Here is a 13,159-nt window from a genome sequence, read left to right as displayed (position 1 = left end):
GGTGGAAGACGAAGCGTTGGTGTTGCTTTTTATTCTTTATTTTTATTTCCTGTGAAACTGGTAATGCCTTGGCAGAGAACTGTTCTGGGTATACACCAGGTTAGAGGTTGACCATGAACAATGTATAGAGCTGAAGATGCTTGAGGATAGAAACAAAGATACGATTTCTGAGACTAGAACGGCGAGGACGCAGCAGAAGTTGGCACTGTTAACTATAGAAACATTCTCATTAGAGGATGTAGCAGAGCAGGATGTGAAGTTTACAGAGTGAATTGGCTGGGTGAGGTGGGAGTTGATGAGAGGAGTGTTACAGGGGTCTTGGATCGTTTTGGAGAGTTATAGAAATAGTTGATGTTTGGAAATATATAGTGAATATGTCAGCCAAAAGTTTGCTCAGTAAGTGAGGCGTTAACTTCTGATTTCTGTGTTCAAAGAGCAGGGTCAGAGTTTCTAACCCTGGCAGGGCCATCACTACCCTTTAATCCTTCTGAGGTTGATACATTCTATTATGTTATGGAAAAGCCTGCTGCTTCACAGTACTATTAAATGGCAAAACTGATAGTAAGTCATATTAAAACAAGCATTTACAATGCAATGGTTTCGGCTTTGGAAAAGTTAGAGCTATTGGCATTGTAAATGACAAAATTTGTATTTATGTGTTGGTTTTGAAAACAGATAAATAAATGGCATTGTCATTTACATTGCCATTAGCCTCTGCAGTCACTCAGCAGTCCCTAGCACTCCCTAGCACTCTGCCGTCACTCTGCACTCCCTAGCACTCTGCAGTCACTCTGCACTCCCTAGCACTCTGCAGTCACTCTGCACTCCCTAGCACTCTGCAGTCACTCTGCTCTCCCTAGCACTCCCTAGCACTCTGCAGTCACTCTGCATTCCCTAGCACTCTGCAGTCACTCTGCACTCCCTAGCACACCCTAGCACTCTGCACTCCCTAGTCACTCTGCACTCCCTAGCTCTCCCTAGCACTCCCTAGTCACTCTGCACTCCCTAGTCACTCTGCACTCCCTAGCACTGCCTAGTCACTCACTCCCTAGCACTCATTATTTGCATATTGTGGGCTTCAATATAAAAGATGGTTCCCACTCCTGGCAAAATGTTGTCCCGGGCATATTGATTGGAATTCTTAGCGTATTGATGGTTCCCACCTTTGGTATTGGTGGCCATGGCATACAGGTGGAAATGCTTTGCATAATGTGAGAATCAATTTCATGATGGCAACCGCTGGCAAATGCCACCTCTGACATATAGATGTCAATTTTTGAAATATTGGTTTCCACCACTGAATGATGTTGCTCAACCTAGTATAGTGGTGGCCAAGGTATAACCGTGGCAATTACTTGCTTCTTGTTGTTGGCACACATGGCATCAGGATTCCCACCCTTGGTCTAATGTTGATTCAAGCATGATGATTCTTGGCATATTGTAGACCTCCATGGCATGAGATAGTGATACATGGCATTCATGTGTGGCAGTGATGCATGTGAGTATGTGATGAAAATGACAAATTGAAGTTTGATTGTCAAATGTGTATTTACGAAAAATGAAAAGATATTTGTGGCAAAACAGGTTTTATTTAATTTTTTCTTAATAAGCTTTTGTCATTTTGTTTGCTCTTTTCAAAAAGAAAATGTGTATTTGATAGCGACATATGGCTATTTTCAAAAATTGATCAGCTGATGTTTGGGGATAAGATGATTGCATTTCAACATGTCTGTTAGCCAGCTAGTTGAGTAAGAATCAGTAACACTCTCTGTATTGCTTGGGCCAGGGAGACACCCAATTTGGATCCCGCACCCTCCAACTCAGCTGAGTCACTGACAATACTGAATATCTCTAATTTGGATTCATCACACAGGTTGTGTTTATTCAAAACATTATTATCGAAAATCAGCTCTTAGCAAACAATACAATATCTGTACAAGATTTAAACAAAAAAAATATTGCATCTTAAATCCTATAACTGCAGTATTTACACCTAAAGCGCCTCTTAAGCTTCTGTCCACTTTGATGCTAGTGACAGGCATTCACACGCAGCATTTGTATTAATAGTTTTATTACGGTGCACATTCCTTCAGAGGAACTGGCAGCCAAAGTGGCCAATGAGCAGTAAACGTAAGCTGAGCGCCCAGACACTTTAAACGCATCATAAACTCGTCCCCACTAAAATATGCCCGGCCCTATGCGAACAACTGCATGTTTTGTTTACAAAGTGTACTGGTGTTCAATTAGCATATCACAAACACAAGGAACACGTTATATATTCAAGGGGTGACTTAGGCCAGAGCTGCCCACTTTGGAGCTGGTAACTAATTTGGACTCTTGGCGCTGGCTCACCATCCTGTGAATCTGGGCAACTCTCTTTAATTCCCCGTGCCTACCAAAAATGAATTTGTCCTCCTGTAATGTAACTGGTGCTCATGATAGGTTGAGTTTGCGCTGTTTATAAAAAAATACGTACTTGCTATATACTCCAGTGTAGTATGAAGGGATGGTGGTGTGCCTGATATCTTTCGAGAGATGAGTGGACGGATGGGTCATCTATAACGTCCCGAACCGACTCCGCATGCCTTTAGTAACAAGTGCTAACAGAACTTCTCACGTCACTCCTACACAGATACAGACACGGGCACACAGCCCTCATTAGGAAGTAAACATACTGCTCATGCACACGCCCACACAGTCCGAAAATCACACGTTACTTCGTAAAGGGAAAGCCGCATCGTAAAGGGAAAGACGGTTTCTACGGCAATGCAGGTCCAGTGTCAGGAGAGTTTTATTTAATTCTTTGGCGATTCTCCTCAGCAAGTGCGGCGCTGGGACACACACACTGCTTTGAGTGCACACTAAGTGTTGAACCCGCACTGAGCTTGATGAAAGAGGAAGTGTTCAGCATGCATTGGCCTTAGTGAAACAAGCAGCAGAAACGTGGCGGGCAGGCACACGGACAGCGGGAGGGGGGCGGGAAAGGAACGGACAGCGGGAGGGGGGCGGGAAAGACACAGACAGCGGGAGGGGGGGGCGGGAAAGGAACGCACTCACCTGGACTTCTTCCGGCGGCCGTGGTCGGCATGAAATGACGAAAACAAACACCAAAAAAAAAAAACGAAACGCCCACCGCCCGATGACGATGCAAAAAAGGGTGGAGAGGGAAAAAGTCTTGGGAATGCCCACGAATCTGGTCCGGCCTTGACGGACAGATCTCTGTTCCAATGGCTAGCCTCCATTTATGGAGCTAGCCAATGGAACAGAGGGCGGGACTAAGCCCCACACTGTAGGGACAATAGATTTCTCCTGGGCGGAGCTAGGAGCTCCGGCCCCAGGCGAAACCTAAAAACTAATTATAATTATTGTATTACAACTATATCTCTGGCCTTTTCACATTGGACCAAACCATCTCTATCTAATTCAGTGTTAAGAAGAGAGTCAGCCTTTTTCAATATTATCACATACTTAATCACTTTGATTTTCAATATGTGGTTCATTTAGTGGTCAGTATTGCCCTTGCAACAGTATTTCCTGATATGTTCCTGGACCTCTAGGGATATGCTTCATGCTTATTTGAATTTCCAAGATATTTGTAGTAGAAAGATTAACCAAAATTGCCACCAAGCCATTCTCCAAGTTGGTTTGACCAGATACAAATAGTGCTTGTTAGATGAAAGAGACACTGATGTAGCAGACCTTTATCGTATTCCCATTGATAGCTCTGTTTGACATTGTAAGGAGGTAAAAAGATGGTAGATACGTCATTTTAGGGATTTGAGTGTAAATACATACTTCTTATCCTTAACTTTTCTCAACTAGGGAATGTGAGACCAGAGTTACTGGCTCTTGAGTTGGTGGGGGAAACATTATCTTTCCTTGCAGCATCTCCAATTCTACGTTAAGCTGTGCTTGCATCTGCAGAACTTTGGATAGGCTCAAATATTTCTACAAATTAACACATGTTTTACTGGCAACTGATAGTAGTGATGAGATCACGTCTGTAAAAATATGTGGCACAGCCCATTAATTCTTACTTGGGCAACCACTGCTTCTGTTTGCCGCAGTTACTTCCCATGCTGCACTATTCTGTAAGTCTCCCACCCTTGAGTAAAAACTGTTGCCGGAATACAAGCATTTTGAAATTACCACATTTGCAATTGTAATATTAGCTTACTTTCAGAAAAAGCAAGCATGTTTTTTCATTTTGGAAGTGGTACCCACATTCATTTGGCGAAGGCTAAGGTAATCATTTGTCGAAACCCAGGATTTTTCCCCAACCTAGAGGTGGACAAACAACTAATGAATCTAGCTGCAACCTAAGCCACCCGAGTTCGTCCCTATTTCCAGAATACATCATCTGCCTGGAGAAAATCCAGTTTCTGTCAGATGTCCTGGTCCACCTCTGAACCCCAGCTAGACATGATTCAAAGCAGTTTCCTGGGTGTGCATGATTTGTCCAACCACAATAAAATGTGACTTTCTTGTGGATATAGTTAATAAACTTGCACAATGCACTAGTTCTGTAACAAGTGCCAAAAAAAAGCTTGTATGCAACTGGTGTGAGCTAGAAGCACTGTGGTTCTTTGTACAAGTACGTGTGTCTGGGACTGAAATTAAGGGTTGGAACTGATGGGGTTTGGTCTAAGAGCCAAAGTCTTTCACCCGTCCTCTCAAATCTGATGCTTTCTAGGCAGTCTACCAACTCTTTTGCCGCCACTTTGCCTCGAGGACCGTTCATACCAGAAACCTACCGACCTAATGTCCAGAAAACTGTTTTCTTCTGTGGAGACTGAAATCTACCCAAACAAATTGTGGCAGTAATAAAAGTGGAAAGTGAATGAAATATTAGTTTGATAAATATGGGTGCCATGAAGGTAAACGCGTTGTTCTATTTAAGCAGAGGTGTTTATTTTTCTCATTTTGAAAAGTATAGCAAATCATTCATTATCGTTCAGATGAAATTACTAAGGATTCATTTTTCCAAAGTATCTGTCATATTTCTTTGTTTAAGCTTTAACTGACCATGTTTTGTTAAAAAGGGGGACATTTGGCATTGTTTTTGCCCACTTTGGCTGAATTTATCAATGGTGGAGTACAAGAATTCTATTCCTCCTTTTGGGTCTCCTTCTAAGAAAGTTGTCAGAATTATGGCAGTTTCGACAAAAGCAAAATTTCATCCTTTTAGAATCTTACACACTACCATGTACAAATACATGTATCCCCTAGGACTGAAAGGCAATCAGAAATATCCTCAACAAACAGTAATGTTAAAAAATGTATTATAAATGCTTTCAAGAATGTTGTCAGACAATCAGGATGCTAATTGACATTCAACATAGTTAAAGCTCACCCCTTCTCAGACCTGAACAATGATTTTTCCTGACAATGGCCGAGGATCTATCTAGCTTTGTTGGTGCAACCTGACTACTTTTTAAAAAACGTTATCTGGAATGCACCAGGCAAGCAATTGTGCCAAAAAGAATGCCTGTGTAGGTAGCTCAATAAATCTCTTGTTCTGACTGATTTAAACCAACATATGTTGAAATAACTTTCTAAATTTTGGCACAGCGTCCTGCTTGGAACAAACTGGACTGTTAATTGGATAGTCAAAGTATGGTTTGTGCCCTGTGAACTGATGCACAAGGCATTTGATTTGGAGGATGCAGTTTCAGGAGGCATGGTTCTGAGATCAGTAAAAAAAAGACTAGTAAGGCTCAAGGCATCACAAAGGAAACAGAAGTTAAATGATCACCTTCTCTTTTCATTGCTTGACATTTTTCACAGTCCTCACTCAGTATTGTTTTTGAAAAGATTAATCTGCTACAGAGCAGAAGAATCTCTTGTTCTTTCACATGATGTCTTCTACCCAAGACCCAGAGAATTAAAAACCTTCAGGTAGTACCAGCGGCATTATTCAAGGGCTCAAAGGCCCGCAGTATCCTCAGATGGTGAGGAACATAGAGGACACTGATGCTTACTAAGCCAGGACTCCCCTTTGACCGCTTGGCATATAGCATTGCAACTGTTTCTGCTTCTGCCAGCAACAAGGTCTCCTTGCTATTTGCTGGTCCTTCAAGGAGCTATAGTACTGCTGGTGTATGTTCTATTTTATGTGCTTTATTTGATTTTAGCTGTCCACTTACAAAATGACGTGACCAGCAACAGCGGCTGCATCATCTCCCCTTTTTGATTAATTAAGTTTTTCAGCTGATGCAAAACAATGTCGTCAAAAAGCAGTGTGAGGTTCACCAATACTGTTCAGTATCGTCAAAAAGCATTGGCAAACCCAATAGATCCAAAGGGTGAGATCTATTTGGTGTGCCAGTGATTCTTCTCATTATTTCTGTGTTCAAACCAAATTCATCTGCAGTTTAAAGCTTGGATTTTTTGCATGCATTTTTAATTTATTGTGTTTAAAAAAGACCTAAATATTGTTTTTTGTTTGCAGGAAGCTTATGGACAAACAGACCTTCTCTTCCATACAGGCTGCAAGCAACACTTCCCGTTATGCTGCAGCTGTCTTTAGAAAAGGTTAATTTGTATTTTATTTTACAATTAACATTGATTGCAGACATCATTATTGTGCTCATGTTTACTGATGATTTTAGACTAATATATTCATGAATAAAAGGGCGAAGTGGTGATTGTAAGAGTACGTTTGAACGTGCATGCCAAATATAAGGTAATTTATTTATTTCTTAAGTTTTTTGTCCCTTTTATCACAATTATTGGGAAGTGGTTATATGTTTTGGTACATCCACCATTCTAATGAAATCTTGCCGCCTTCTGAACAGTGCCGTACCAGATTTTTGATTTGGCTGCCCTAGTCTCCAGAAAATTCTGATCAATGCATGGCGTCAAATAGTGTGATAATTTATTGAATATTGCATTTGTTTGACGTGGAGCATACTTGATACATAGTGAAAAACTGTTCCAAGAAGTTAATGCTTGTTTATTAAAAAAACATTTTTGTACACTGTGTGTTACTTTCAAGACTCCGTTTTCACTGCCCGTTATTTGTAGGTGACGTCAAACCCAGTGTGAGTTTAGGATGCAATGTACTGTAGCATTTTGGTTTCATGGTTTTCTTTTGATTTCCAACCGAAGTTTAATTGAATTTTTCCTGACCTATATATTTTATAAATTGTACCCATTAACAATACAGTTGAAGTAAGGTTTTAATGATTATAATGAAGAGAAAAAATTATGTTGCAATACAACCTTGTCTGTTTGAGCGTAGATGGTATGTTGTCACACAGTTAACTAACTTTTAAGCATGCAAGCCTCTGTAATGTCTAAAGTTTATTCTTGTCATTCCTAGAACATATCCCTTCTTACACTGTGGGGCGTAGGTGTTTTTCATGTTGATGTAGAGCTGAATCTGTCTCGCAGAATGAGGGAGCAGGAAGCATTTGAGTTACCTGCAGAGCGGATATCTCAGAATCCAATGATTCGATGTGTAGCCAAAAGAAAACTGTCATTGTAGACACTGGGTATTAAGTATATCTGCTGTACATATTCTTAAGGCTTATCTAGACGATTAAGATGGTACTCTTTTTTTGTACCTTTTTCATATGTTAACTTTTCTGGTAAAAAATAACCGTATGCTATGATCTTGGCTCGGGTGATTTATTATTAGGATTCCCGCCACATTAAAATGTATTTTTCGTTGTACTGCAGGCGAGCTTCATGTAACCCCCCTGCGTGGGATTTTACAGCTCAGGCCAAGCTTCACATACCTGGACAAAGCGGATGCTAAACATCGAGAACGAGAAGCGGCTAATGAAGGTAAAAATTTTATTTTCTTTTGTCTGCAAAGCCTTACACCCATTTGTGGACCTGTCTGCGACCTGTGCAAAGTTTGCAAATTGAGAGTAGGAAGAGGGAAAGAAATACATATTCAAGAAGAGGAATAAAACAGTCTTATCTGTCTGCAACATGTACTCGTGCAGTCCTTAGAGCAACACATATATAAAGAGCAATACAGGATCAGTGGCATGTTGCTGGAGGGGACCAACAGACAGGTGTCTCTGTTTATCTACTTGAAGTAGTAACACTGTTTATGAAGTCAGGAGTGCTCATAAATAAAATGAAGGTGTTTTCACTTTTGGGGGACTCAGCAGGGGAACGTGAGCCTTTGGAATGTAGAGGAGCCCATGTGAATTAACTAGTGTCAGTTGGCGAGGTAGAAGGAGAATTTGTGGTATATGAAACCCTGTCGATTTTAGGTCCAGTAGTCTGTCCTCCGGGGTTTGTAAGGTAGAGCTATACTTCCGCATGATTTTTAAGTTGGGCAGACAATGGTTGGTGTTGATATGACTTTGGTGTGGTAAGCAATTGACTGATAGTTGGTGGGGTCCTCTAGTTCCAATGTACTTTTCTTTGGTAGAGGGAGGATGTAGCCTGTCTTTAGAGTATTTGGATGCCTTCAGTGAAGGAGATGAGTAGTGAGTGAGAGCGCTTTGAAGGATGACGATTAATTATCATGCAAGTCAACAGTGACTTTGAGGGAGGTAAGGATATTTGGGAGCTCTGCTAGAGGCATTCATTTGAAGGATGATCATTTTAGAATGCAGCAGGAAGAGTGAAAAAGTGAGAAGCTGGCTTGATGATCTAGTGAAGGCTGATTATACCCAGTTCAAATTAGGTCAATCAAAATCATGCAGATGCTCCGTATGACCGTAAGAACAGTAAAAGAGAATTGTTTTTACGTCTCGGCTGGCGATAGCAACGCGCATGCGCTGCTCTCGGCATTCTTGAGCTTCTTGAAATCAATACAGTTAAGGAGTGGGACTTGAAGCCCCCCCCCCCCTCTTCCCATTGGCTAGCGGCATATTTCAGGCTAAACGCTAGCTTTCTATTGTAAAAAACGCTTCTTGGTCCCTCATAGTTACCACCCTGTCCACTTTTGGCCCCGTCCACCGGGATTGGATCGTTTACTGGCGACGTGACACTCTCTCCTTTATTAGTCAGAACACACTTTTTTTGTTCTCATTCAGCTTTGGCAAAGTCAGCCGGGTATTTATTTTCGCATTGCGCTTTCACTTAAATTGAAAGCGCGATGCAAAAATAAACACACGCCTGTATATGCGTACTGCGCTTGTTCTCCCTATGCCACGGGTGATCTCTCCTGGACTGGCTGTGCTTCCAGTTTGAGACGGTGTTCTCCGGCGGGGCTCTGTGCTGCCCCCTGACACCTATTGTACATGTGATTGTGCCTGCAACAGGCTGTGTTCCCCTTAGACTGTATGTTCTGCCCCGGTATGTGCACAGAGCTGCCCCCTCGCACCTATGACACAGGCGGTCCCCTGGCACAGACTGTGATCTAGCTTTTGAGCCCCTGTGTTTTGCCTGGCTATGAGTCCAGAGCTGCCCCGGTGTTGTCCAGCGGGGCTCGGCACGGCCCTGTGCCACACCACCTCAACGGTCCCTCCTGGCACTGGATGTTTGCCACAACCTGTATGTGTGGACTTGTGCACAGAGCTGGCAGAGGCTGCTCCCTGCTGGCCGCCGCTTTGGTTTTGGTCTCTGTGTATTCACCGGACAGAGGCCGGGGCAGAGCAGCGGGCACCAAGGGTGCAGCTCCACTGACCACCGACCACGGGGCACACCGGCGAACCCAGTGCCGAGGAGCACCCCGGGGTCAGCGGTGGCGCCGATAACAGTTTCACGGTGACAAACATTAAATAAGTGCGCTTCCTCAAAATGGAGAGTGGGACGGAGGCGATATGCGGGAATAGGCAGCTTCCCTATCCCGGGGCCCGCTTCTAGATGGGGGCTCTGTGCTGGGGGACACCCACCATGTGGGACCTGCTGCTGCAGGCTCAGCAGAGCTCTGCACCCCGAGAGGTAAGCACAGGGCACTGGGGTCTTATGTAAGTAAGGGTGTCTCAAGCGCCAACCAGACCTGAGGGGCCTCAAGGCGCTACATAGAGATTATTCAAGAATAGCGTAGTGGGAGGGAGGAGCTTCGCGTGCAACCAAGATGGCCGCGTGAGCACAGGGCTCCCGAGACCCTCGTAACCTCCCGCATATATCCTGCAGACTATCCTGACTTTTATATATGTCTTCGTGAAGACGAACCACTGGGGAGGCAAAAACTGCAACCAGAATCCAGATCGGACCCCGGGAACCGGAGTTGTGACGATTGGAAGATTGCGGCCTGCGCCTCCGTGATGCCCGGCTGTGGAGTTGGCATGGTGCCCGAGATGTAGTTGAACAACATCGGCCTGAGGTGGTGGGGACGACCGGTCCGGCCCACTTTCACTTTCTCTTTCTCCTGCTGGAGAGACCCGATACTGTGAGTGCCTCCCTCTCGCTGAAGGTGACTGTCTGGTTTGGTACTAGAGTGTGTGTATTTCACGGATGGACCTGCCTTGAAGAGACGTTTGAGCCGTGTTTTCGGGCTGATTCCCCACTTCCGCTCGAGGGACCTTTGAGACCTCCATCTTTCTACTCTGTCTGACTGTCTCAGGTTGAGCAACGTCGATTGCTGCCGGGCATAGCCTACAACTCAGCCTCTTGATTGCGCTTTTATCCCCCCACCCCAGTTTGGAATCACACTTACTGCCTTCCACAATGGCGGGGAAGCCGGAGGGGGACAAACAGAGGTCTAAGACCACTCGGCGGGGTGGCTGTACCCAAACCAACATCATGGACCGCTATGCCCAGGCTAAGGTGTCGCCCAGTGGACCGGGTAGGTCGCTTAAGGGAACAAGAGATCCACTGACCTCAGCGGCGGAGCCTACCCTGCAAGACGTCATGGCCGCCATCAATGGGATCAGATCATCCCTCGGGGAAACAAATGGAGACTCTCGCCCACAAACTCGATACAGTGGCGATTGATGTGAATCTGATCCGCACGGACCTAACGAAAACCAACGAAAAGGTTAAATCGTTGGACATTAAGACTTCTGGTCTGACGGACGACGTCGTTGAGATACAGACGGAGGTTCGCAGTTTGAGGGCCTCCAATGACCTCCTTGCTCGTCGTCTGGAGGATTTTGAAGGAAGGTCTAGGCGGAACAACGTCCGTATCATAGGGGTTCCGGAGAAGGCGGAGGATCTGGCAGCTGATCTCTTCGTGGAGAACCTGATCATGAATCACCTTGCACCCAAGGGACTGAGTAATTTTTTCACCGTGGAACGAGCTCACAGGGTTCCGGGTGGAAAACCCAAGACTGGTGCCCCGCCGTGGCTTATGATAGCGCGGATTTTTAACTTCCGTGATAGAGACGCTATCCTGTAGGCTTCGCGGGCAGGCGGTCCCATAAAGTTTTAGAACACTACCATCAGTTTTTATCCAGACTTTACCCAAGCTGTTCAGAAACAGACTTGGTTTTCTTGGGGTGAAAAGGAGACTCCGTGAGATGGGCCTCAAGTACGCCATGCTTTTTCCGGTCAAGTTGCGCATTGAACATGCAGAGCGGACTTATTTTTTCGACAGACCAGACGTGGTGGCCGACTGGCTTGATACTCTACCGGCCCATCATCCGCAGGACGGGCAGAGTGGTGGTGCAGAGGGCGGATCGATGGACCAGGAATAAGCCTTATTGACTGGTTCCTGGGGTATTCCGAAGGTTTCGAACTGTGGTGCATTAACTGTGTAATATGACTGTGAGACATTCCGGGGGGGGGTTGCGGGACTATCTGGGGGTAGTTTTCCTCCTCTGCTTGACTTTCTGTAGCTTAGTTTAGATGTGGGGGCGACAGGCACACTGCAAGTTGGGGTGGCTTTCTAGTCTTATGCAGGGGTGCAGGGTGGGGGGGTTTTGTAACGGGCTGTTGGTTGGTGGGGGAGGGGGGGGGGGGGTGCGGAAGGTTTGTTGGTTTTCTAGTTTCGTTTCCCGCAAGGCAAAATATTGCAAGACTATCTGAGTGAAGCGCTGGATTCTTCTTGGGGTTGGATTTTCTTCCTCGTATGGGATGGGGGGTACGGGGTTGAGGCTTCTGAGCTGGCATGTGAATGGGTTGGGGGATAGGATAAAGCGTGGGGTAGTGCTGCAGCTATTAAAACATAACTCCCCAGATGTGGTCCTACTTCAGGAGACTCACTTGATAGGGAATGCATGCTATGCTATGAATAGGAAGGGGTATCGTCTAGTCGCCCATGCAGGGTTCTCCTCAGGCTCCCGAGGGGTGGGTATTCTTATTAAGAACTCTCTCCCGTTGGAAGTTGATGCAACGGTCCTCGATGATAGAGGGCGCTATGTCATCCTTACTGGTCGTTGGGAGGGCAGGACCCTTTCCCTGGTCTCCGTATATGTCACTCCCGGCCTACAGTCCACTACCTTTGCAGACTTGGGGCGGGTTCTCCTTGCTCTCCCCGAGGGATCATTACTACCGGGTGGTGATTTTATTTATTTATTTATTTATTTATTTATTTATTTACGCAACTTTTATAGCGCAACAAATACCCGGAGGTGTCTCGGCGCTGTAGAGCAACTGGAGTCTGTCATCAAATCATCCTCTTACTGATTAAACAGCCATGTTTTCAAGAGCCTGCGGAAGCTCATCAGGTTCGGGGCGGTTTTGATGGCTAGTGGCAGGAGGTTCCAAAGTTTTGGAGTGGCCACAAGAAAGCGCCTGTCTCCCCAGGTGACCGATCTTGTGCGTGGCACCGGGAGGAGACTGTTATTGGCCGATCTTAATTGCCTCCCAGGAGTATACATCTGGAAGGCTTCAACCAGGAACCTAGGTCCAATGCCGTGTACAGCCTTATAAGCAATACAGAGGGCCTTAAACTTGACGCGGTTCTCCACTCTCAGCCAATGAAGCTGACGAATACCAAGAGTGGTAGATTTGCGACGAGGGATGTTGAGAAGAATCCTAGCAGCCGCATTCTGAATAGATTGCAGCTTCGTTGTGACACGCTTCTGGGTGTGAAGGAAAAGTGCATTCCCATAATCCATCCTTGAGAAGACTAGGGTAGAGACCAGAGTCTTCCCAGCTGACGGCGGGAGATAAGGCAGCAGCTTCTTGATTTTTTTCAAAATGAAAAAAGACGACGACACCACCTTATTGGTGTGGAGATCGAAAACCAACTTGTTATCGAAGATCACTCCCAGGTTTCTGGTTTTTTCTGCTGGGACAGGTGGAGGGCCAAGCTTTTCTGGCCACCAACCAGGAGACCATTCAGGGGAGAGTCTTCCGAAGG

The 13,159-nt window shown here is 45.2% G+C and overlaps 1 protein-coding gene across 1 annotated transcript in view; it reads left to right on the top strand.

The window, feature by feature from the left end:
• The window catches only part of POLR3E (RNA polymerase III subunit E), a 300,274-nt gene that overhangs the window by 79,205 nt on the left and 207,910 nt on the right, over positions 1-13,159 (top strand). The window contains exons 6-7 of the mRNA XM_086940764.1: positions 6,452-6,534; positions 7,684-7,791. Of these exons, the coding sequence (XP_086796890.1) occupies positions 6,452-6,534; positions 7,684-7,791 (191 nt within the window). The remainder of the gene's footprint in view (positions 1-6,451; positions 6,535-7,683; positions 7,792-13,159) is intronic.

This window comes from Lissotriton vulgaris, chromosome 10, assembly GCF_964263255.1.
Source record: "Lissotriton vulgaris chromosome 10, aLisVul1.2, whole genome shotgun sequence".
NCBI lineage: Eukaryota > Metazoa > Chordata > Amphibia > Caudata > Salamandridae > Lissotriton > Lissotriton vulgaris.
Note: the sequence above shows the minus strand (reverse complement) of the source record. Positions and strands in the feature narration are given on the sequence as shown.